Genomic DNA, 27,134 nt, shown 5'->3' on the forward strand with positions numbered 1-27,134 from the left:
TTCCATGCAAAGACATCACGATTGGCGCATAGGAAGTCGACGAGCTCGCATTCCTATTTGGTCGGGAGCTGGGTCCTGATCTGCACCATCTTGGTTGGGTTAGTGGGATCAATCCCCACCGCCTTGGTTTCCTCAAGTGGGCGGAAGGCCATCGAGGAGGATGGTTTGTTGTAGTCTGGGACTACTGGGGTCGATGACTCCCTGAGCTACAGGAGCTCAGATGAGTTGATGAGCGTAGTGGTGAGCTCAAAATGCTCACGGTTGCACGTGAAGGCATGCGAGAAGGTGCTGCCCATGGTGATGACACCATTCGGTCCTAGCATCTTCAGCTTGAGGTAGGTGTAGTTGGGGATCGCCATGAATTTGGCGTAGCATGGCCGCCCCAAGATGGCGTGGTGTGACCCTAGGAAGTCCACCACTTCGAAGGTGAGGACCTCCGAGCGAAAGTTGGCTCGATTGCCAAACATGACGGGCAGGTTGATCTGCCCGAGCTGGTACGCCTGCACTGCCAGGATCACGCCATGGAAGGAAAAGCCGCTAGGCGGAGTTCCGATCAGGGGATGTGCATGGCATCGAGGGTGTCGACGTAGAGGATGTTGAGGCCACTACCTCCGTCCATCAGCACCTTGGTGAGGCGCTTCTTGCAGACGATGGGGTCGATGATGAGCGGGTAGCAACTTGGTCTAGCGACGTGGGAGGGATGGTCCCTCTGATCAAAGGTGATTGGAGATTCTGACTAGCTAAGGAAGGAGGGGATGGTCGTCTCGGCGGCGCATGCCTCTCTGTAGCATACCTTGTGCTGGCGCTTGGAGCAGATGGTGTCAGATCCCCCGAAGATCATGATGCATTCCTTGGGGTCAGGGAAGCTATCCCCATCCTTGCCTACCATGCCTCCTTTCTTGGCTACCGCCTCTTTGTCGTCTCCCTCTTTCGGCCCATTGGCCTATTGTAGGAAATGTTTGAGGAGCTCATAGTCCTTGTAGAGGTGTTTGATGGGGTAGGTGTGGTTGGTGCATGGGCTATCCATGAGCTTGTTGAAGTGGTCAGGCAGGCCTTGCTCAGGCTACATGCCCACGTGATCAGCTACGGCAACCAATGCGGTGTTGTCCGATCGGCGCCGATCCTTTTTGTTCTTCTTACCCCTCTATGTGGAGGGGCCCTCGTCTTGGTTCCCGTGCTTGGCCTTGCCTTTGTCCCGGCCTTCGTTGAAGACCGCTCCAACTACCTCCTTGCTGGAGGCGTGGTTAGTGGCGACGTCAAGCAGATCGTGGGTCATATGGGGCTTTAGGCAGCTAAGCTTGTGGATCAGGGACTCATAGGTCGTCCTAGAGAGGAATGCACTGATGATGTCCGCATTGACAATATCTGGGAGGGAGTTGCATCATTGGGAGAACCTATGGATGTAATCCTGAAGGGACTCGCTGGGCTCCTGCTGGTAGCTCTTGAGGTCCCATGAGTTACCAGGGCGGACATACGTCCCCTGAAAATTTCCGACAAAGACCGTCTTGAGGTCAGCCTAGTCATGGATGCTATCATGCGAGAGGAATTTAAGCCACGCCCAAACATGTTCTCCCATGCAGATGAGGAGATATTGAATGATGAAAAGGTCATCATCCACCCCTCTGGCTCGGCAGGTGAGCTAGAAATCTTCGAGCCAAATATCAAGGTTCGTCTCCCTAGTGTACTTGGCGATATTGGTGGGCGGTTAGAAGCGCTGTGGGAACAGCTGAAAGGTCCTAATGGCTAGAGAGGGGTGAATAGTCTAATAAAAATTCTACAACAACACTTAGCAAACCGGTTAGACAATTATGAGGCGAAGCAAGTGTTGCGCTAGCCTATTAAAATTGTAAGCCACCTACTATAATTCTAGTTTATATAGTTTCTATCCATAGGAAAGCTATATCACTACACTAAGTTAGTGTGCTCTCAAAGGCTAACTAAGAGCCACACTAACCAAACTAACAAGCTCTCACAACTAGCTACACTAAAGAGCTTGACAACTAGTTTGTGGTAATGTAAAGAGAGTGAGCAAGATGGTTATACCGCCGAGTCGAGGAGTGAACCAATTAATCACAAGAATCAATATCAATGAAGACCAATCACCTCAGAATCAAATGATGACACAATGACTTTTTACCGAGGTTGACTTGCTTGCCGACAAGCTAGTCCTCATTATGGTGATTCACTCACTTGGAGGTTCATGCGCTAATTGGCATCACACGCCAAACCCTCAATAGGGTGCCACACAACCAACACAAGATGAGGATCACATAAGTCATGAGCAATTTACTAAAGTACCTTTTGGCTCTCCACTAGGGAAAGGTTAAGAACCCCTCACAATCACCATGATCAGAGCCAAAGACAATCACCAACCTCCGCTCGATGATCCTCGTTGCTCCAAGCCGTCTAGGTGGTGGCAACCACCAAGAGTAACAAGTGAATCCCATAGCAAAACACGAACACCAAGTGCCTCTAGATGCAAACACTCAAGCAATGCACTTGGATTCACTCCCAATCTCACAAAGATGATGAATCTATGATGGAGATGAGTGGGAGGGCTTTGGCTAAGCTCACAAGGTTGCTATGTCAATGCAAATGGCCAAGAGAGTGAGCTAGAGTCGACCATGGGGCTTAAATAGAAGCCCCCACGAAATAGAGCCATTTTACCCCTTCACTGGGCACAACTTGGGGTGACCGGACGCTCCGGTTAGATCGACCGGACATAGGACCCTGGCATCCGATCGCCCGATGCTTGCCATGTGTCATCCGCTTCAAACGCTGATCATCCGATCTCAACGGTAATCAGTACATTTAAGTAGTGACTGGACGCGCTGCTCAAAGTGACCGGACGCACTAATACCAACATTAGGTCATTTCCAGTAAGCATCTAGTCACGACCGGACACGTCCAGTCATGCCCGACCAGACTCACCCAGCATCCGGTCACTCAACGTCTCCCCTGCGCACTGCATATGTCATCATACATCATACATACTTGACTCAGGCCCTGAGCGTCCGATCATTTCTCGCGCCAGCATCCGATCATGAGACCAAAACCGCACACTCACTACTGCTGTTGACCAGACGCACTGGTCCCATCAAGACCAGTGTCTAGTCACTTACAGTGACCTCTGTTCACCTAGGTTAAGCCACCGGACACGCCCGTTACGCTCTATAAAACCCTATCTTTTCTGTACAGTGCGCCAGTGAAGTTTCTTACCCTTGCTCAAATGTGCCAACCACCAAGTATATCACATTGTGCACATGTGTGTTAGCGTATTTTCACAAACATTTTTAAGGGTGTTAGCACTCCACTAGATCCTAAATGCATATGCAATGAGTTAGAGCATCTAGTGGCACTTTGATAACCGTATTTCGATATGATTTTCACTCCTCTTAATAGTATGACTATTGTTCCTAAATGTGATCACACTCACTAAGTGTCTCAATCACCAAAAATAAATTAGCTCCTACCACTTATACCTTTGCCTTGAGCCTTTGGTTTCTCTTTCATCTTTTCAAGTACAAGCACTTGATCATCACCATGGCATCACCATCATCATGTCATGATCTTCATTTGCTTCACCACTTGGAATGTGCTACCTATCTCATGATCACTTTGATAAACTAGGTTAGCAGTTAGGGTTTCATCAATTCACCAAAACCAAACTAGTGAAAGGTCCTTGTGTGGTTTTGGTAATTGAGCAACAACCTAGGTGGACTAATTGTGTTTATGTGAGATACACAGGTGATTAGTCCACAGGTACATATATGTGAGCAACATATGCCATGAAGGTGAAAATGGCTTGGAGATGTTGCAAAGCTCACACATGTGACAATGAAGGAGCTCATTGCACATGAGACATGACATTGAGTCATGTGATCAAGGTGGAGAAGATCAAGACATGACTTGGCTTGATGGATCGGTTGCAAGCGTGAAGGGCAAGTCGAAGGCTTTGGAGTGATGGACCATGTGGCGGTGAAGCTTGAGCAAGACTTGGTGCTGATGGACGAAGGCAATAGTGAAAAGCAAGTGAAGTCAAGATCGATGAACCAATATGATCACGTGATGATATGAAGTGGATCATATCATTGTTGATCATGTTGGTGCATGTGTTGCATCAACATTGGAGGAGATGGAATGGAATGCACAAGGCAAAGGTATAACCTAGGGCATTTCATTTTGTCGGTCATAGGTGTGTAGAGAAGTTGATGACCGGGTTTAGGACAGATGGCCGTACTATCAAGAGGGTCAAACTTGTTTACATATCGGTCATCTAGTGCCACTCGAGTGATCTAACTTTGCATCATCGCTAGGATTGAGTGGCATGGCAAGTTGAGTGGCTAATCCTTTGGAAAATGATTGTGAAAATGCTAACACACGTACACATGATGGTGTACACTTGGTGGTGTTGGCACATTTACAAAGGAGATGGAGTTGGAGTTGATATGGATCAACTTGGTGATGAAATGGTGGCGAGAAGGGTTAGGAACTCCACCGACGAAGTGTCCGCCCGTAGAGTGCAGACAGTCCGACGGTGCCACCGACGCCCTATACAGAAAAGATAGGGTCCCACAGTGTGGACCGGACTCTGGTCACATAGTGACCGGACGTTGGGTTGCAGCGTCCGGTCAGTGGTGGTAGGCAGCGTGCAGCGTCGGTCAATCGACCGAACGCTGGCTCTAGAAGTGACCGGACGCTGGCTGTGTGCGTCCGGTCAGGGCTAACATATGGTGACGTAGGCAGAGCAAAAGCTGGAGAGTGACCGAACGCTGGTGCTGCGTCTGATCACGATCGACCAAACGCGTCCGGTCGTGAAATGTCATTTCTGGAACCTTAGTAGAAATGACCGGACGCTAGAGGCTCAGCGTCCGGTCAGTTGAAGCTACTGTGTTTGGTCGTCAGATGACCATTGAGATTGGATGAACAGCATTTGAAGGAGGGGACACATGGTGAGTATCGCGTGATCGGACGCTAAGGTCCAGCGTCCGGTCGATCGGACCGGAGCGTCCGATCGTCCCGAGTTTTGCCTAGTGAAGGGGTAACGGCTCTATTTGCTTGTGGGGTTATAAATATAAGCCATGGTTGGCCTTGGGCCAGAAGCTGAGTACACTAGAGCCTTGGTGGCTTGTGTAGTAGTGCTTGGGAGCTCTCCATCTCACATATACTTGATAGTGATCATTCGATTGTGTGAGAGAGCAATTCTAATGCGATTGCATCATGAGGTTGCATCGAGTGGCACTAGGTGATTGAGTTGCAAGCCAGTGGTGCTTGTTACTCTTGGAGGTTGCCACCTCCTAGATGGCTTGGTGGTGGTCTCCGTTGAAGCCCACAAGAAGCTTGTGCGGTGCTCCGGAGAAGAGCTTTGTGAGGGGCATTGTGCTCGCCCCGTGAGAGCCGTGAAGAGCAACTCTAGTTGAGCATGTCATTGAGCTACCCTCACTTTTGGGATAGGTTCTTGTAGTACCCGACATGCGGGCTTGGTGGGTGATGCCAATTAGCCACCGAACCACCAAGTGAGCGGTCGACACAGTGGGGACGTAGCGTGTTGGCAAGCACATGAACCTCGGGAGAAAATTACCATGTCAACCTTATTCTTCCCGTTGGTTTGCAATCCCCTTTACACAAGCTTGTGATTACTTTTATATACATTGTGCTTATGTAGTTGCTCTTATAATTAGTTAGCTTATGTAGCTTACTAGTTACCTTCTTGCTTGTGTAGCATAGAAGTAGCTCCCTTGCGTGGCTAATTTGGTTTGTGTGACCTTGTTAGTCACATTGCTTAGTTTGTGTAGCTAAGTAATTGTGCTCTCTAATTTGGCATTGGTTGCCTTGTTATTGAGCATTGTTAGTAAGCATTAAGTGGCTTTGTGCTTTTGCTTACTAGCATATGTAGGAGCTCCCTTGTTGCTTAAAGTACTAGTGACATAGGTTTATGTGACCTTGCTTCTAGAATTGGTTAGGTGAGCTCTAGCTAGCCTGGCACCTTTATTGCTTAATTAGTATCTTTGGAAGGTGCTAGAGAACATAGATAGAGGGGTGTAGTCTTGGCTAGACCAATAGTTTTAATTCCGTACTTGTTTCGGTTAGCCAACACGATTAATTTTAAAAAAAGGACTATTCACTCCCCTTTAGTCCGCCATCTCGACCCTACAAGTGGTATCAGAGCAAGGTCTCTCATTTGTGGTCTTCACCGACCCGAGAGGATGTCGTCTAATGGGCTAGATGTTTGTGAGGCATACATTTTTTATGGCACAAAGTTTGCACTTTGGAAAAATCACATGCTTGATCATTTTTGTGCAAAGGGACCTAAATTTTGGTGGGTTGCCACAAGTGGTCTCACCCATGTCCTGGACTATAGAAATCTCACCAAAGCTCAAAGAGTTCTCTATGAATTTGATACACATACTTGTTGTTTTCTAATGAATGCTTTAAGCTTTGATTTAATGAAACAAGTAAACATCAAGGGAACCGCTCATGAGATATGGGAGTCCATCAAGGAAACCTTTGGTGATTCCTCCACATGGGATGATGGCAAATTCAAGAAGGAGGATGAGCCCAAGAAGGAGGTGCATGAGTGTGTTGAGCATAACCACAATTTGGTGATTGTGGAAGATTGCTCCACCTCATGGTCAAGTGATGATGATGATGATCGATCTACTACAAGTTCACTTGACAAGGTTGATGATGATGCCACAAGTGTTGCAAGTGATGATGCTACCCCATGCACACTTGATGGTGATAATGGTTCATGCTCAAGCCATGATGAAGATGCTACTACAAGCTCTCCAACTACATCACCACTTTGCTTCATGTCATAAGGTGACACCAAGGTAACAAATGATAATGTGGTTGATCATGTTGATTCATATGATGAGCTTGTTAGTAGACTTGCTAGCATGACCATGTCTTTAGAAAATGAGAAATCTAAAACATTGAAATTAGAAAATGAAAACCCATTTCTAAAGAACTCTTGTGAAGAACATAAGAAATTACTTGATGCTTATAAATCTTCACATGATGAGCTAAAATTGAATCATGAGACACTACTTGCATCTCATGATAAATTATTAGAATAACATGCTTCTCTCATTAAAGTGTTTACAAAGAAACTTAAAAATAATGAGAGCTCATCACATGAATCAAATGATAAATTGCAAAACGTTGCTAACCCTTGTGATGTAGGCAAGAAGCATGTATCCACCTCTTGTGACGATTTCTTAGATATGCCATGCTCTTCACAATTAGATGCTTGTTCTACTTCTATGTCTTGTGAGACTAACCTTTTGAAGGAGAACAATGAGCTCAAAAATGAAGTGAAGGAATTGAGCAACAAGCTAGAGAGGTGCTATAACTCAAAAGTCACCTTTGAGCACATGTTGAAGACTCAAAGAAACTATGGTGACAAGTGTGGCCTTGGCTTCAAGAAGAAGATGACAAAGGGCGAAAGAAAGAGAGAAAGAAAGATGAAGAAGCTACAACAAAAAGGCTTTCTCATACCATGTGCTACCAGTGTCATAAAGCGGGACACCTTGCAAATGGTTGCCCTAACATTGAGAAGCTCAAGAAGATAAAAGAAGAAGAGAGTCTAAAGCATGTGAAGTGCTTCAAGTGTCGCACATGGGGTCATCTTACCTCAATGTGCCCAACCAAGCAATTGGTGAAGCAACTAGAAGAGCCTCAACCAAAGCCACAAGTTGAGCAAAAGAAGACTCCCCAATAGCAAATCAAGATCAACCATGAAGATAATGGTGAATTGATGATAAAGAAGAAGAAAACTAGAAGGGATGGAAAAGCAAGAGAAAGAGCAATGCGTCCAAGAATGAATCAAGATGCAAAGCAAATGAGCAAGAACAAAAAAGAGAAAATGGAGAAGATTTCTCACATGAAATGCTATAGTTGTGACACATTGGGCCACCTAGCTTTGGGTTGTCCAAACAAGCTTGAGAAGAAGGCTCAAGCAAACAAGGAGAAGCAAGGCAATGAGAAGCACAACATGAGCAAGGAAGAAAAAGGCTCAATCAAAGAGAAAGTGTTACTCATGCCAGAAAAGGGGACACATGGCACATTCATGTTCCCTAGGTACCATTGGCATTGGAGACTTGATTCAATTGATTTCATATTGATCATCATATGTTGAGTCAAGATATGAAGCCTAGTGCACATCCAAACCCAATGCCAAGTGAAAATTGAGTGAAGTCTAATTGCTATCAACATACAAGTGCTATAATTCAAGTTGTTGGTAATTCATTGGATATATTTGATGACTTGCAAATAATTGAAGTTGAAGCTTGCTAGTTGGATGATCATGAGCTAACCAAGGTATATCTTTTGTTGATCATTTTATTTGGGTGAATATGAGTTGATTGAATTGGATAAATATGCAATGTTGCTTGCTATGAGATGATTGAATGGATAATTAATTAGTAGTCAAGGTTGGATTGATTTGTATTGGATAAATTCATGAGATGACTTTTAGTAAGTGGTTTGAATGGATATATGTCTTATGGAAGTATTCAAACAAGTTAGTTTCAAATTTGATTCATATTTGATGAAGTATAGCTCAATTGTTGAAATCTGTCCTATAATTGAGAATCTGAGCTAGCTATGATCTTAGCCATGTTTGAGTGATCAAAACTTATTGGATTGGCATTAAAATTGGTGTACATGCTCTAGACTTATGATATAATATGATGTAGAAATTTTATAAAAAATGGATAAGAAATGCTTTGGTTTTGGAGTGGTTCTTGTCAGCTATAGTGCAGCAGTTTTCAGCATATAGCAGTGGTGGAAGAATTGAAATCTGGTAGCAATCTAGAAGTTAAATAAAGCTCAAATTTTTACAGCTGCTAGATAACTTAGTGAAGCACACCTCCACCAAATTTCGTGGTATTTGGATTTGTACTTTGGGAAATATGCTTATTCCTTTGAAGGGTACAAAATCTGTTAGAAAAGTGACAAATGTTGGATTGATCTAGAGTCACTTTGATTGAAAGGTCCTCAAGTTGAAAACATGTTTAATAAGTAATTGAGGCACCTAAGTTTGGTTTTGAGATGATCTATAAGCATGACAAGAAAAGAGTACAAGGCCATTTAATTGTGGAGTGCACTTTGCACACATTTGATACTCAAGATGAAGATCAAGATCAAACTCAAGTTGAAGATATAGTTTAAGTTCTAGATATGATTGGAGATTATTTGGTAGAAAGAAAAGGACTTAAACAAGTAGAAAGAAAAGGACTTAAAGAAGGAATCAAGGTCACTCATCAAATTAAGTCCATCACTTGGATCAATCAATCAAGTCATTTCAAGTGAGTATCAAGAATGATTCTTGGAGAGGTCACTTCTCCCTAGTGTAGGGGCTTGCCGCCTATGTGTAGGTGAACCAAGTGTGGTACTTGAAAGGCTAACATGGAAGTGGTGATTCGAGGAACATTTGAGATGCTTATTTGAAGCTATCAAAAGGGTTGATCAAGAAAAGCAAGCAACACTCAAAAGAGAGCTAGTCATGATATTTCAAGTGGTATTCTTAAATTGATGCTCTCATGCAAGCAAAGATCAAAAGATAAAGCATGCCAACCACAACAAGAAAGTGCGCTTGATCATAAGTGGTATTCATTTTATATGAGTGAAGAATAAAATTCAACATGGTATCTATTGGTCTTCACCAAGCTTATAATTGGACTTCATATTGCTATTGGAGTAATGAATTGGAATCTATGTGACTATCCTCTACTCCAACATAGCAAAGGTATCATTGTAATGTGCATAATCATTTCATCCCTTACTAGTATGCGGTTAGTGCATATAATACATGCTTCATATGATCATGCATAACAAATGAAATGCTTAGATTCATAGCCTACCACTATTGTTTGAATAATTACTTGATCTAGTGGTTAGTACATAAATTTGTTCATGAGCTAGTGAACCCAAGTACTTGACTCAATTTGGATTGCTAACAAGTGACAAGTACAACATTGGCAAGATAACCCTTGTAGGAGGTGTGAAGAAGCTTGTCATTGGTTCAAACCGGACTTGGAAGCTTAGGCAAATCATTTTAGTTCAAGTCAATCATAGAAGCTCATGATAGTGATAAGAGTACAAGCACAAGACAACAATGCAAATGGATATCTAGTTTGTTTGTTTCAAATGATATCTAGACTCAAGTATTTTATCAAGAATCTACAAATGATGTCTAGATCAACTCACAAGTGATATCCTATAAGTGATACTCATGAAGATAGCAAATGATCAAGAAATGGTTTTTATTGATAAATCCAACAAGTGGTTCCATATTAGAAAATTCTTTCAAGTGATATCATATCTACACATGGTATCAATCATGCAAGACGATGGTTCCACAAGTGATCCTCAACTTTAAGTGATCATCAAATGAAGAATGCATCCCTCACCTACAAGAGCTCAAGTGTATCAAATGGATGACCCATGCTATCACATAGGGGGAGGTGTCCCACAAATTGATCTCAAGATCAAAAATCTTATGTGTGGTATCTTAAGAAGCCCTACACAAGATACAAGTGGTACAAGTTATAAGTGGTATCTATAAGTGGTGTCATTCCAACAATCAAGTAATGTCCATAAAAAATATAAGATTCAAGCCTCAACCATCTACCCCAAACGTATACCTTTGCATCAATGAGAAGCTCACATTTTATGCAAATTGATGACAAAGGGGGAGAGATTGTACAAAGATATGAAAGCTTTGAGATTGAGATTGTACAAGGGGGAGAGATAAGATATAAAAGCTCAAAGAAGTAGAGGTTGGACATGGATATGGACAAAGAGGGAGCAACATTGAAGAAAAGAGATGGATCAAAATTCTTGGATAAGAGAAGCACACAAGTAGGGGGAGCAAGATCATGAACTTCGATTGATTGCATTTGGTATGTGCATATTCATGTGCTTGCTTGCATTGCATAAGCTTTCAAATTCAATATGCATGCTTGTGTGGTGTATGCTAGTTGTAGAACTTGAATGATGATTTGATAACTAGCATGCATAGGATGATAGCTAGACACTTGGTATGCTTTTCTAGTAATGATAGTACCTTGCTTTTAATGTTGATCTCACGAGGTATCTAGTGCTTTTATTTCTAAGTGATATCTAGCTAACCATAGTGCTAAGGATGAACTTAAAGGTGCAACTCCGATTGGTATACGCTTCAAAGGTTTATTCTATACACCTTAGCATCATTTAGTAGTAATTACTCTCCCACAATTTAAATCTATGCATATGTGCGAGCTTCAAATCAAACACTCTAGCACATTTGTAGGGGAGCTAATACTACCATCTCGGGTTTGTGGTACTTGTCCAAAATCATTTTCACATGGTAAAATTGCTTGGGCAAGCAATATGAATCCAAAAGAGCTTAATTTCCATATCTTTGTAGAGTTGTCATCAATTACCAAAAAGGGGGAGATTGAAAGGTCCTTGTGTGGTTTTGGTAATTGAGTGACAACCTAGGTGGACTAATTGTGTTTATGTGAGATACACAGGTGATTAGTCCATAGGTACATATGTGTGAGCAACATATGCCATGAAGGTGAAAATGGCTTGGAGATGTTGCAAAGCTCACACATGTAATGATGAAGGAGCTCATTGCACATGAGACATGACATTGAGTCATGTGCTCAAGGTGGAGAAGATCAAGACATGACTTAGCTTGATGGATTGGTTGCAAGCGTGAAGGGCAAGTTGAAGGCTTTGGAGCGATGGACCATGTGGCGGTGAAGCTTGAGCAAGACTTGGTGCCGATGGACGAAGGCAACGGTGAAAAGCAAGTGAAGTCAAGATCGATGAATCAATATGATCACATGATGATATGAAGTGGATCATATCATTGTTGATCATGTTGGTGCATGTGTTGCATCAACATTGGAGGAGATGGAATGAAATGCACAAGACAAAGGTATAACCTAGGGCATTTCATTTTGTCGGTCATAGGTGTGTAGAGAAGTTGATGACCGGGTTTAGGACAGATGGCCGTACTATCAAGAGGGGCAAACTTGTTTGCATATTGGTCATCTAGTGCCACTCGAGTGATCTAACTTTGCATCATCGCTAGGATCGAGTGGCGTGGCAAGTTGAGTGGCTAATCCTTTGGAAAATGATTGTGAAAATGCTAACACACATACACATGATGGTGTACACTTAGTGGTGTTGGCACATTTACAAAGGAGATGGAGTTGGAGTTGATGTGGATCAACTTGGTGATGAAATGGTGGCGAGAAGGGTTAGGAACTCCATCGACGCCCTATATAGAAAAGATAGGGTCCCACAGTGTGGACTGGACTCTGGTCATGCAGTGACCGGACGCTAGGTTGTAGCGTCCGGTCAGTGGTGGCAAGCAGCGTGCAGCATCGGTCAATCGACCAGACATTGGTTGTGTGTGTTCGGTTAGGGCTGACGTATGGTGACGTAGGCAGAGCAGAAGCTAGAGAGTGACTGGGCATTGGTTCTGTGTCCGATCACGATCGATCGGATGCGTCCGGTCATGAAATGTCGTTTCTAGAACCTTACTGGAAATGACCGGACACTGGAGGCTCAGCGTTCAGTCAGGTGAAGTTGCTGTGTCCGGTCGTCAGATGACCGTTGAGATTGGATGAACAACGTTTGAAGGAGGGGGCACGTGGCGAGTATCACGTGACCAAACGCTAAGGTCCAGCATCCGGTCGATCGGACCGGAGCGTCCGGTCGTACCGAGTTTTGCCCAGTGAAGGGGTAACGGCTCTATTTGCCCATGGGGTTATAAATAGAAGCCATGGTTGGCCTTGAGCCAGAAGCTGAGCACACTAGAGCCTTGGTGGCTTGTGTAGTAGTGCTTGGGAGCCCTCCATCTCACATATACTTGATAGTGATCATTCGATTGTGTGAGAGAGCGATTCTAGTGCGATTGCATCGTGAGGTTGCATCGAGTGGCACTAGGTGATCGAGTTGCAAGCCGGTGGTACTTGTTACTCTTGGAGGTTACCACCTCCTAGACGGCTTGGTGGTGGTCTCCGTTGAAGCCCGCAAGAAGCTTGTGCGGTGCTTCGGAGAAGAGCTTTGTGAGGGGCATTGTGCTCGTCCCGTGGGAGCCACGAAGAGCAACTCTAGTTGAGCGTGTCATTAAGCTACCCTCACTTTTGGGGTAGGTTCTTGCGGTGCCCGACGTACGGGCTTGGCGGGTGATGCCAATTAGCCGCCGAACCACCAAGTGAGCGGTCGACACAACGGGGACGTAGCATGTTAGCAAGCACGTGAACCTCAGAAGAAAATCACCGTGTCAACCTTATTCTTCCTGTTGGTTTGCAATCCCCTTTACACAAGCTTGTGATTACTTTTATATACATTGTGCTTGTGTAGTTGCTCTTATAATTTGTTAGCTTGTGTAGCTTACTAGTTACCTTCTTGCTTGTGTAGCATAGAAGTAGCTCCCTTGCGTGGCTAATTTGGTTTGTGTGACCTTGTTAGTCACATTGCTTAGTTTGTGTAGCTAAGTAATTGCGCTCTCTAATTTGACATTGGTTGCCTTGTTATTGAGCATTGTTAGTAAGCATTAAGTGGCTTTGTGCTTTTGCTTACTAGCATGTGTAGGAGCTCCCTTATTGCTTAAAGTACTAGTGGCATAGGTTTGTGTGACCTTGCTTCTAGAATTGGTTAGGTAAGCTCTAGCTAGCTCGGCACCTTTGTTGCTTAATTAGTATCTTTGGAAGGTGCTAGAGAACATAGATAGAGGGGTGTAGTCTTGGCTAGACCGATAATTTTAATTCCACACTTGTTTTGGTTAGGCAACGTGATTAATTTTAAAAAAGGACTATTCACCTCCCTCTAGTCTGCCATCTCGACCCTACAACTAGAGCTTTCAACAGCGCTCTCCGGATACGCCGGCCAAAGGCCTGTGGTCCCGAGCCATCCAGGCTGGGACTTCAGGTCGTTTGACCGGCGACCATGCCTGGGGCACATTTCACTGCTCCCCTCGATGGTTCAGCCGGGGCCCATGTCGCCTGCCCTCATCGTCGCTCGGTGGACGTCATCATCATGCCGAGCCTGATGCCGGTTGCTGATGATGCTGCGAGCATCTTGGTGTGGGCCGAGCCATTCGCGTACCGACGATCGGTCTAGAGCAGGCACCAGGTCGGGCTACAGGCACAGTCGTAGCCTCCTGTGCCGCGCTTGGCGACTATAGTGGTAAATGGATGGAGCAATCCGTCTGGTGTGTCCCCACTCCCCTAGTGGGGAGAGAGGCCACGAGTCGAAGTCATGATGCGGAGCTTTCCACCTGTTGCACGGCGACGGCTTCCACCAGTGCTCGAAGGTTTTGGTAGACCGACCGCTCCTGGGGGTCGACAAGCTCGAGAATGCCCTGTAGAAGCATTGCCGTAGTGGCGATGTTCTGACTAGCCCGAGCGAACTATGGGGGGTCGTTCCCCTCGTTCATGATGTCACGCTGAACCTGGCAAGCGTGACCCCGGGCGCCGCTCGTCAGGTCACGCGCATGGGGCGCAACGTGCTGCACCGAGCGCACCGACGCAGGCTCTGCCACCATTGTTGTAGCTCCTCGGCATGCACTTGTGCGAGCGCGAGGGCCCCTGCACGTGGGTCCAGAGGGGTGTTAGTCTACAAACACTCTGCTACCACCGACGACTATCCCGGAGCGTCCGCCATAGCGTACTCTCGGGATGGACGATGGCTAGGTGCCACGTCGCTGATGCTAGAGCCGTTGCTCTCAACCTCGTCATCCAGAAGTTTGTGGAAAGTGGTGGGAGCATAGCTCGCCATTCCCATGAATTCAGATGTGAGAGGGGGCGGCGCCAGCGTCCTTTAGAGCCCCCGAGCGTACACGTCCGTGGGGGACATGAGGCCATAGGGGAACCGGTCGTACGGTGTTTGCGGTTTGGACAATACGGCCCCTCCGGATAATTGGCGGAAGATAGTAAATAGCAAGTAAATAACAGCATGTACATTACTCATAGTGGGGTTTGAGCAGAGTGTTTGCTCGAATTGAAGCGCAGGCGCCTCATCGTTGAAGTCGTCATGTGTCCCAGAGCCGATGGAGGGCGCCCCTCCAACAGGCGCCGGAACAAGTGCCTCCTCGCGGAGGTGTAGTACGCCAAGCTAGTTGGTGATGAAGTCTAGGCTTCCGAAGATGAAGGCCTAGGATGGTTCGAAGACAGGTGGAGCCCACATCCCAATAGGTGGGAGTGCGGCAAAGTCCAGCGAGTCGTATCGCTCGAGCCTGCCATGGCGAAGATAGTGGAAAAGTGGGCCATCCGATGACTAAAAAGTGTGAACGTACAACGTCTTCCCCACGGACGACGCCAACTGTCAGTGCAGAAAATGACCAACACGTAAATATTTGTAGTTTTGCCGTACGTTGTGATCGGAGGTGGCCTAGCACTCAATGACACAGGGTTTATACTGGTTCAGGCAACATACCCTACATCTAGTTTGAGTCGGTCGATGACTTTATTCCTAAGCCCAAGTGCTCGAAGTTTGCTGTGGGGTATAAATGGAAGGGAGAAAGATGGGGGGTACAAGAGGTCCGGTCGGACTCTGATCTGAAGGACCGAGAGTGATGGGAGCTCCGCTATGTGCTAAGTGTTTGAGCGTGTGCTCGAGGTTTGAACCTAGTGGTTCTCCTGTTGTGTGTGTTGTTCGAGTTATTGTGGACTGATCGATTTACCTATTGGGAGAGAGCGCATCCCTTTTTATAGATGAAGAGGATGACCTTACAAGTGAGAGAGGGAGAGTATACGTATGCCAAGTCTTGTTGCCCACTCCGTCGGGTACAAGATGATTGTAGGCACCCATAATACTGTTAATGTCAGATGCATATGAGAGGTTGCGTCGTCTTCTTCTGGTATGGCAGACATCGGTGCCTGCCATACTATTGATGGCGAGAGGCATGCAGGGGGGTTTTACCATGTTCGCCTGGTATGGTAAATGTTGGCGCCCACAACACTGTTGATGCCCGGAGGTATGTGTGTGTGGGGGGTCTTACCATGTTTGTCTGGTATGGGAGTTGATGGCGCCCACAACACTGTAGGGAAAATGTCAGCGCCTACAACACTGCTTGGGTTCTGTCATGCCAGGAAGATCGCAGGGTACTGTCCTACAGGTGTACAGGGTATGGTCCTTGGTATTACTGTTGACTTAAGTGTCCTACCTTACTTTCTTCGTCCGTTTCCTGGTCCTCACTGAGCGAGCGTCCTCGGTCGGTCGGTCCCAGTCGGCTATGACTGCGCCAGTCGGAGAAGAGCTATAAGCAGGGGTTCGGTGCATTCTCGGTCGAAGTCGAAAGTGGGGTTTGGCCAGGCCTTTCGGTCGGAGAGGCCGTCCGGAGGTGGGTCGGAGTCAGAGGCGAGCGTTGTTCCTCTTTAGTGTGGCATTCCGGTCGGAGAGGTGGGCCAAAGTCGGAAGCGGGCGTAGTTCCTCCTTGGCCAGGTCTTCTGACCGGAGATTGGATCGCCCTTCTGGCCTGTCGTTTTAGGTATTTGGGTCGGCCCAGGAGTTGCGCGTTGTCTGCTGGGCCGAGCCTTTATTGGGAAGCCAGTCCATGAGGGACCCCGGGTTTATGAACCCGACACATTTGAAAAGGAAAACCGACCATAGATGCTACCTGAAGCTTGTCATTTTCTTTTGACATCACCTTGCAACCTCTCTGCAAAGCCCGCATCTCCTGCACACATAGCCAAACAAGAACAAACTGCAGTCAATAGAGTATATAATTTGGCTTCAGAACTTGAGTATATATCTAGTTTTATTTAACCAAATCACAATCACACATTAGCAAAGCAAGATCATGACCATGACTTGTTTAAAAAATAATGACCACTGAAGTATTGAACCTGAGTTGCTATCAAGATTTTCAGAACTGCTAGATTTTTTAAGGAAGTTGAGAAGTCACTGCTACATATTCAGAGAGTTAATTTTTGAACATTTACATAGTCCATGCATAGAAAATGCACTGCTTTTCTACTTACCTACACAAAATCAGTAGCAGCAACATTAATTGCAAATTTTATTCTTCTATTATATCCAGCCCTCTCTATTGCCTTTTTGAAGTAGATCTTTAACTTTATGCAAATAAACAAAAAAAATCTAAAGTGGAACTTGAACTTTCTTAACAATTCATTTACTTAAAGACCCTATCTTACCAATTCATTTATTGGAACAAACAATAGCCATGTTTCAGTAGTAACATTTCTAAGGTAAAATGATTACGGACAATATAGGATAGCTTACCATTTTTGTAATTACAGTGGGGGCAACAGGATAGTTTGCATTTGTCCCTTACTTTTTTCAAAGTCAAGGTGATTTGGGTACTGTCACCATCTGCTGTAGATGTTGTGAAAGCAGAGGCAAATCTTTTCAAGATCAAGAAATTGGAAAGTGCAGATTGATGTTTCACCATGACGAAGATAGATGATCTATACATAGTGGGTCTTTATGAGTAAAAATGAAATTGCTAACAGTGGGGTCACTTGATTGGAATGGAGAGTGCACCTCTACAACGTCAGGTCTGATGCATATCTGTTTGAGGTCTGCAATCTTCATCCTACACTCCAGCTTCTTCTTATTGGACAGACCTCCATCCTTTTTCTTATCGGCCTTCTCCGACATGTACTCTACCTCCACCTCCACCTCCGCCCCCATTTCCACCCCAATTCTCATCCTCGACAGGCAGTGCTAGGCACTTTGTGGCGGAGTCAACATATATTGGGGGAATAAGCCATGTGTTTGCACGGAATCCATACAGCAAAATTCCCTAACTGCAGATGTAGAAGAAGTTATTCTCACCAAGAGTTCTCGAACTACATCATTCAATTTGATATTCAGTATAATAAAATAAAAAACAATGGCAAAGCATATTCACTACTATATAACCTTGCTGTGACCCACAAAACCTTTCATAAAAAATGCATGATAACAGTTGGTCATATAATTTACCAGACTGTAGGTTTTTGTACGAAATCCATATGGCAAAATTCTCAAATTGCAGGTTGTAACTCAATTGTTTTCCTTATTTTTTGCCTGTCTTTTCTTTTTTTTTGTTTCATAAGCTATCCTTGTACCAATCATATAATTTGTACCAGGAAAGATAAAAACATGAAGTAAAGAGAGGTAAGCATAGAAGATAATGAAGATTTAAGATTTAAGGTTAGTAACATTAGCAAACGCATTACTGAGTTGTTGCAGCAGGTCCACCAGGGAGTGGCTAACGTTGTGTGGCTTCCCTACCAAGTAGAAACCCTTTCCTGAAGCAACGACTTGCAGAAGCTTCCCATTGCAAACCTTCACCTGGGCACAGACGAACTCCTTCACTAGGCGTATGATCATACCCACACGCCTAAATTGGCTGTTACAAGTTTGCAATTCAACTCAAAAGTGCAAATCAAATTGATTGGCTACTGTACCAATGCGAATGAACTCTAATTTTGCTAGTGCATTCAAGTGTGTGCATGAGAACTCACCTCGATTTCTAAGTAATCGCCTTCTTGAGAAGCGACATTCGTCTCTTTCCTCATGATAACGGCAGAAACGACACACGCACCTCGCCGCCGCCACCACACAGGCCTCCGCCTGCAACGCCGCACCTAGATCCACCACCATAGCCACGCTTGACTCAGCTAAAACACTGAGGGCTCCAGTAAACCCAGTCTGCCTTCCTCCCTCATCGCAGATACAACGCGAAACCCGCAAAATCCCCCCCCCCCCCCCCCCCCCCCCGCAAAACCGCGCAGAAAACCACAAACAGAAATCGACCTCACACAACCACCCGAACCACATCGGCGGAGATCACCCGCGCGGAATTCCACAGCTGGGACCCGCACCGGAGCTCACCTGGGTCAGATCTGGACGAAATCATGAGCACGAGGACGCCTTTCGAACGCCCGCCGTGCTCCCTCCAGCCCTGCCGCCGCGGAGGCGCCGTGCAACCACGACACGCTCAACCCAGGCATCGACGGCGGCACGCCACGCCTCGGTGAGCTTCGGGTTCGCCGGCGCGCCGCGGGCCGGGAGATCCTCCGTGAGCAGGCCGTGTGATTGGCTTGGAGCGTTGAATCGCGGTTGGCTTCGAGCGTTGAATCGCAGTCGGCGTGTGAGGAGGGGGCGGGGGTGCGGGGTGAGAAGGCTGGCATCCCACATCCAATCGTGGCCATTGGATTTGGGTTAGATGTTTTATTAGTCCTTGATTTTAATGGAGACGAATTTTTGTATATAATTTTGTGGATGCATAATGAATATAGTCTCTCATGACATAGTCTAATTTTGACTGGTCTATTACATTAAAGATTAATGCGTCCGACTATCAAAATCCGTGCATGCGTGGCAGTAACTTTTATGTGAGCCGTGCGTGTGCCCACCCCACGACGCCGTACGTGTACGTGCGCGCGCGCACCTCGGCCGCCGGCCGGCCGGCCAGCCCGCCCGGTGCCGTACGTGCATGCGCATGCGCTTGTGGACCTTGTGGTGCTCGATCTGATGTCATGCATTCACCTCGCACTGATGTCATCGCCGGCCGGAGCCACGCATCACGCATCCCTCTCTCCTCTTCCTACTCCGTGCGTGCGTGTGTGTATATATATATATATAATCCGGACGGATGCGTAATATTACAAATTTAACGAAGAGAGAGAAAAAAGAGAAAATTTTCTATTTGACATCAAAAATAATGATGCTTTTTTATTTGACACCGAAATTAAAATTCTTTCTTATATGTCCTCCACTTAAGTTTTTCTTCCTACATTTCCGTTAGTTCGGTTAGCAACTAACGTTAGTTGCCCAAGTGAGGCAATGGGAAAAGACCGTTACGCCCTTTGAGAGAAACAAATGAACTCGGTAGTCTCTGGGAGTCGTGGCTGTTCGTCCTCAGGGCTGGCCGTCGCGGACACGCGGGCGGGCGCCGCGGCCTCGAGGCCGGCCATCGTGGACATGGGGGAGGCCAGCGCGACCAAGGCGTGCGCAAGCAGGGCCGGCGCGCCGAGGACACAGCACCAACTCACAGCAGGGCCGCCACGCCTGCTAGCTCCGGCGAGGCCGCGCCCATCCTGTCGCCGCGCTGGCGAGCTCTGGCCCCGGCCGCGCCACCGCGAGAGAGGCCGCCATGGTCGCGTGCCTGCGAACCCTGAACGCCGGCCGCAAGCTGTGCTCTGTTTTGCCCCGGTGTTTCTTTGCTTGATGTCATCATGACGTCATACGCATTATATGGTTGTTTTCCTTTAGAAAAATAATCTCATAAATTCATTATATATTATGAATATACGTATACGTGTCTCACACCAGCAGCAAAACTGAGCCATCCATCTCGTGATCTACGGCTAAGATTAAATGGATTGATATTGAATTGATATAATTATAAGTAATTATATAAGATTATGTTCATTCCTTTATTTATTTTACAAAAGCAAAAAGAAAAATATAGCAGTTCGAGATAAAAACATTCAAAAAGAAGATAGCAATGTCAACCATGGAATGTCATGACCGGTAAAAAAACTCTAGGGGTAAAACGGACTTTTCTCCTAGGACTTAACACCGTTAGCAGTCCAAACCGACGGAAATGTCAAATGGGAAAGAAAAACTCAAGCGAAGGACAGATATGAAAGAATTTCAGTTTCTGTGTCAAATAACAAAGCAACATTATTTCTGGTGTTTTCTCAGGAAAAAAAAAAACTCTGCAACCGCCGCGTTGCGCTCGCGCAGGGGAATCTGTCGCCGTGTCGCGCACTTTCCCCTTTCCTCCGCCTGCTCTCTCATGTGTTCATCGTTTGTTCTCGCTCCATCCATTCCATCGTTCCACTTCCATCCCTCTCCCCATCACTCAGCGCGTTGCTGTCGCCTGAGAACAATAAGAGTTTGCGTGTCTCGCGAGTCGCGACTGATCGCTGGCAGCCGGCACTGCCACTCGGCGGCGACTTGGACTTGACTTCCGGGCAACTGGGCGAGGAGAGGGGACCAATCCACAGGGTTTAAATCGGCCTCGGCCCCGCCGCGAGTTCTTGCTGGATTCGCTCTGAGCGGAGCGAGGACTTGTCGGCACAGCGCGATGCAGCAGCAGCAGCAGCAACAAGGTAACGCCGAGTCCCACGACGCCTCGCTTCAAAGTTGCAATCTTTCGATGCTTTTGAGCGTTCTTTGAGTGCGATTTTGGGCAAAAGAACCTATGTGGGGTGTCGAGGAAGAAGGGGGATTGCGGCAGGCTGCTTGAAAGTGCCTCCCTTGATCGACAAATGCAACTGGTTAACCATTGATTTTGTTTGCCTATTATATTACTACAGTATGAAATGCTACTGTTTCATCGCTATATATGCCTTTTAATTTAATAAGCGTCGTTGCTGCCAAAACATTAAAAAAGATATTCTTTTCCGTCTCTGTCTTCTTTATTTCTATTTGAGCGAGACCACCAGCCACCCGGGGTGATTTTGGAATGGACTTCTAATGCTCACTTCAGTGGCCTGAGATTTCCGGCGCCTCTCTTGTCAATTGTTCATTATAGAATAGCGTAGGAAAGAGTACTGCCCTACACTACACACAACCATTTGAGTGCAGCCTGCATATAACTCACGATCCAACGTTTAAAATTACTTAGATGGAAACATCATAAATGCATAGGATGGTTACAATTACGGTTGTACTACTTGAGTTGTATGCCAAATGGTTGTACCAGAAGCATTTCACTTTATAAATTTGGAGGTTGATTGATGTATCAAATTTAATTGTTGTTAACCATCCACTGAACACTTCTATGTAATTGTGATCTTTGAGTTGCTATGTGTTGGCTGTGTCGTAGTTTCATATCTCTTGTTAACCAGTGTTGTTGCCTATGGTTTTACTGTTCAGGCTTAGACATAGACAAGCTACAACAGGTAGTGAAGACCCGCTGGCTAAAGCCTCAAGAAGTTCTGAAGATACTGCAGAATCATGAGTTGTTCACGATATCACATAAGACCCCACAGAAGCCACAGAGTAATAAATGCATCCTTTGGTTTTGGACTGTAAATATATGACCAAGGCTTGCGCTTGGTTTCTTTAGCCCTGAATGTGACTAAATGAGCCAATTCGAAACCTGCAGGTGGTTCTTGGTTTCTTTTCAATCGTAGAGTACTCCGGTACTTTCGAAGTGATGGATTCGAATGGCAAAAGAAGAAGAATGGGAAGACCATTAATGAAGCTCATGAGCACCTTAAGGTCTGTTCATTTACCCTTTTGGTGAACTGCTGTGCTGTGTTCATGTCTAGGTTAAAGATCTCTCCAAAAGTTAATAGATATGAATGTTACTCAGAATATGCTTGGGAGCAGTCATCTTGATAAAGCCAATAAGCTATTGAGAGATGTTTGGTTTGTAGTCAAACTGAATCGGACGGATTGTATAAGAAATAGACAATTTCATAATGAAATTTGTACCTAATGCCCCTTCATAATGATACGAATTTCCTCCCCTTCAGTTCTGATGCTGGAAATTTCAGGTTGATAATGTGGATGCACTGAATTGCTACTATGCTCGTGGAGACAAAAATCCTACATTTCAGAGGCGGATATATTGGATGCTGGATCCGTAAGAATTATCTACTCTCAACTCTCATTCTTCTGGTACATCAGGCGATGCATTTCCTTAACGCACTGATGGTATTATACCAGTCATAATGCCCTGCTGGAATGACAATATTATACCTGCCATTGTTATGACTTATTCTACTTGTGGTTTGATCTGTTTTGTTTTAATTGAATCTCATTGGTCAGTATGTAAATCAATTTGCATCTTGATAAAAGCTATCCATCTTTGCAGGGCTTATGAACACATTGTCCTTGTCCACTATAGGGATGTTCAAGAGGTTTGACTCCTTTTCTCTTTCTTATGTCAATGAAAATATACAGTGTTGATGCTAAAAAATTAGGGGGGGGGGGGGGGGGGGGGGGGTGATTCCTTTTTTCCTCTATTTGCTAGACATTATTCTGCTTTCACAGTCTATGATCTTAGAGATCAAGGCTGGCATTGGATCATTGAACTTATTAGGTTAAATAATTGATTAATCCCATTCGCAAAATAATAATAATAATAATAATAATAATAATTGATTAATCCACTTGTGTCTGGGTGTGGGTCGGTATGTTGTATGGGCTCTTACCCTTTTTATTTGTAATATAATGATTGATTAATCCTACATGTTTGAGAAAAAAGTTGATTAATCCTTGTCACTAAGAACCAGTTTTTCAACAGTTAGCTCGCCTTTTTAAGCTAATGCAGTTAATACTAGAGTGATTGAGTCCACGACATTAAATTTACTTTTTCATGTGTCTCACCTTTATTTATTGATTGCTTACCAGGGCAGCATTTCAGTGTCTGCACGAAATGATTCTTCAACATCGAATCAGAATGGCAGTGCTAGCAGAGCTGAAGTACATAGTTCACCTGGTTGGACAAGTGAGTTAATTGTACAATGTCCCAATTCGTGCAGTCCGGGATCTGCGGAAGAAGTTAGTTCCCAAACTAGTGCAAGTGAATCTGATTGGATTCAACATAAGGCAGCCTTGCGGAAGCTTAAAATGCAGCTGAGTCTAGAAGACAAAGAAGATTGCGATGTTAATGCCGAGGAAGTTCCAGCAAATAATGAGCCTATTATTTTACCTGGGATTCAGAATGAGGAGCTAGGCACTTCTAGGAATCATGATGATATCTTTGATGTGCTGGACTTTAGTGAAGATCATATCAATGGAACTGGAACCCACCCATGTCCCAGTGCTATTGATGTGCTAAAAAATTCAGGTGCAGTAACACATGTATTCCAATTATTTCATTGCTAAGAACCGCCTGAGACATAGTGGAAATCTTTCTTAGGATTTGTTGCATGTATGTTTTAATATTCAGACACATGGTTAGAGGAGGATCAACTTGAGGTAATTCTGCATCCAGCGTGTATGACACTGACTGAAAATCAATGGTTCAAGATCCATGAGGTTTCTCTAGAATCAGCGTTTTCTTCTGAAAGTACAAAGGTATCATATGGCGTTACTAGTCTTGATTAAATTACTGCAACATGCATCCTTCTTTCTTCTTTTCTATCGGCATGATATTGAACAACACGTCCATATCCTCATGTGGTACTTATATACTCTGATTGCAAATATAAGTTGTTTTAGGCTTGTGCATAGGAATTAATAAAGTGTTGAAATGATTCAAATGACCTTATTACCTGCAATTAGTGGATTAGTTAGCAAGGCATAAGAAGAAAAAATGGGGGACAGGTTCCTAGAATCCTATAGTGACTTGTGAGTGGCAAAGTCTAAAAACGAGTTACTTTTGGAATTGAGGGAGTAATACTATTTGAGCCCGAGTCCATCTTTGGGCCCAATGAAACTGAAAAAGAACCTATCAGTTGGGACAAACCTGTGTCGAGAACTACAATGGTTGTAGACTTATGAAAATGTAATGCAGGTTATCATTGTAGGAGACTTCCTTTGCAATCCCCCTCACAGTTCATGGGAAGTGCTGTTTGGTGATGTTAAGGTACCTGTGGAAATTATCCAGCAAGGTGTCATCCGTTGCCATACTCCATGCCTTAATACTGGAAAAGTGAGAATGTGCTTGATCGATGGGAATGGGAAGTCCTGTAGTGAAGCACGAGAATTTGAATTCCTTGAAAAGCCTACCAAAGGCATGATTGATGGAAACAGGAACCCCTGCAATGAAGCACGAGATTCCAAAACCCATCAGATACCTACCAAAAGTAGTGACGAGTTGTCACTGTTACTACACTATGTTCAGACGCTTTTTGATGGTCATGCTTCTGGGCTATTTTCAAATTTTAGCTTGCAACTCCCAAATCTCAGCTGTGAATTCCAAATCAACCAAATGGATATCATAAAGAAGGCGTATGAGCAGCTGGACCTTGAGAATACAGTAAATAGTGTCATGGAAGCATTGCTTAGTGACAAGTTTAAGCAATGGCTGTCATCTAAATGTGAACAGAATATTGACGGAGACCATTTGCTTCCTAAGCAATACCACAGTATTATACATATGATTGCAGCCTTGGGATATGTCTTGGCTTTGAAGCCACTGCTTAGTTCTGGAGTGCCTATAAACTACCGTGATGCAAATGGATGGACTGCTCTACATTGGGCTGCAAGGTTTGGCAGGTACAACGTATACAAAACTCTTTACATCATATGCAGCGTAATGCTATTTTATTCATGTTCAAGTTTCAAGTGGATCTTGTTGGTTATATTTCTCCTATTTACCATTCATTCATTGCCAGGAGCCTTCTTATTTTTGGACCTAGACACAAAATTTTACTTGCACAATTTGGGCAGTTGATCTCTTATGTAATGGTTTTCTCTAAGCTGTTTTTCTTACTGACTTCATAGTTTTCTATTAAAAAACAGAGAAGATATGGTGGCGTCTCTTCTTACTGCTGGTGCTGCAGCTGGTGCACTTTCACATCCGACATCAGAGGATCCTGCTGCCAAAACACCTTCTTCAATAGCTTTGGCATATGGTTTCAAGGGCCTATCTGCATTCCTTTCAGAAGCACAATTAACAACTCATCTTGATTCTATCGAATCAAAAGAAAATGGAAAACTTGATTCTACGGAGGGGGGGATATGTTGTGCTGTGGACAGAATATCAGACAAAAGCAGCCACGTGCATGGTGGAACTGATGATCAGCTTGCGCTTAAGGATTCCCTAGGAGCTGTCCGGAATGCAGTTCAGGCTGCAGGACGCATACAAGCTGCATTCCGAATTTTTTCCTTTAAGAAAAAGAAAGAGATGGCTCTTCAGAGCAGAAATAGCTGCTGCTTGTCCATTAGTGAGACAGGAGCAGTTTCACATGGTATGCTGGAGAAAGCTGCATTATCTATCCAGAAGAACTTCAGGTGCTGGAAAAAACGTAAAGCATTCCTGAGGATACGAAATAATGTTGTCAGGATACAGGTAAGTCTTTTGCAATGTTGTGCTTATAATGATCGGATCTCTCAAGTGTATGTAACACGTGCAGAGTAATCACAATATGTATTAAAACCTCAGATGGGTAATTCTTATTGTCATCCTGATAGGCCCGGGTGAGAGCTCATCAAGAAAGAAAGAAGTACAAGGAAATACTTTCAAGCGTCGGAGTCCTTGAGAAGGTGATGATACGGTGGTACCGTAAAGGTGTTGGTTTGCGTGGATTCAATTCTGGGGCGATGCCTATTGATGAAGAGGTGGACGAAGACGTTGCCAAGGTTTTCCGGAAGCTCAGAGTGGAAACAGCCATTGATGAAGCTGTTTCAAGGGTATCATGTATCATTGGTAGCCCTAAAGCAATGCAGCAGTACCGTAGGATGCTCAAGAGGTACCAACAAGCAAAGGTGAATCTCTTTCTTCTCAAAAACTTGTAGTACCGCAGCTACCATGATCATAGTTGTGATCCATTAAAGACTTGCATGAAAAGTTTATAAAATGATTCCTGAAAAGGAAAAGGTAGCTTTAGGACTAACTAAAACGGGTTCCCCCATTGCAGGATGATCATGAAAAGTAATGCTTGTGTTAAGCCAACAGTGATGGAGCAAACAGCAAAGCATAAGCCACCCACTATTTACTTATCTCCCTTATTGAAGGATCTCGGATCTGAACATCGGTTGTCTGGGTAAAGTAAAGCCTTGGTGACTGAATGGACAGTGGATCCCGAGAAAAACTGAAAATTTCTTCGGTGATCTAGTACTAACTCCAATTCATGCTGGGCGCTATTTGAGTGTACATAGCAACGTCATGTGCAATAGCCGACTTTTGGCTGAAAGTTGACAAAGGTGATGACAGTACATGCAGAAGCTTCCAAGAGCCTGAGCAAGGTAGATGAGGTCTGAGCAACACTGTATTCGATATATATATGCCTTATGTACTACCTTCAGGCATTAGGTTTGTAGTAAGTTTGTACTATATCGTAGTAAATAGGGGTTGTAATTTGTAGCACAGTGAATGTTGTAAGGAATCTCTCAGCTGCCATTTACCAATTAGAAATACTCCATCGTTTACACATGGGACGATGATGACTGACGATCAATTTTGCCAGTTAATATGTTCGCTCCAATCGTCCATTTCTTCAAGACAGTGACATTCCAACAGTTCAACAGTTTAACGCCAGTTGTTT

General features: G+C 44.7%; 1 protein-coding gene across 1 annotated transcript; it reads left to right on the forward strand.

The window, feature by feature from the left end:
* Positions 1-20,679: 20,679 nt before the first annotated feature.
* LOC136451035 (calmodulin-binding transcription activator 4-like) lies at positions 20,680-27,041 on the forward strand. Its single transcript, XM_066451768.1, has 11 exons — positions 20,680-21,077; positions 21,847-21,972; positions 22,079-22,194; positions 22,473-22,561; positions 22,793-22,838; positions 23,332-23,770; positions 23,873-24,000; positions 24,440-25,143; positions 25,390-25,939; positions 26,062-26,355; positions 26,508-27,041. The coding sequence occupies exons 1-11, from the start codon at positions 21,053-21,055 to the stop codon at positions 26,523-26,525; spliced, it is 2,535 nt and encodes an 844-aa protein (XP_066307865.1). The 5' UTR covers positions 20,680-21,052; the 3' UTR covers positions 26,526-27,041.
* The last annotated feature ends 93 nt before the right edge of the window (positions 27,042-27,134 follow it).

This window comes from Miscanthus floridulus, chromosome 5 (genome assembly GCF_019320115.1).
Source record: "Miscanthus floridulus cultivar M001 chromosome 5, ASM1932011v1, whole genome shotgun sequence".
NCBI classification, from domain to species: domain Eukaryota; kingdom Viridiplantae; phylum Streptophyta; class Magnoliopsida; order Poales; family Poaceae; genus Miscanthus; species Miscanthus floridulus.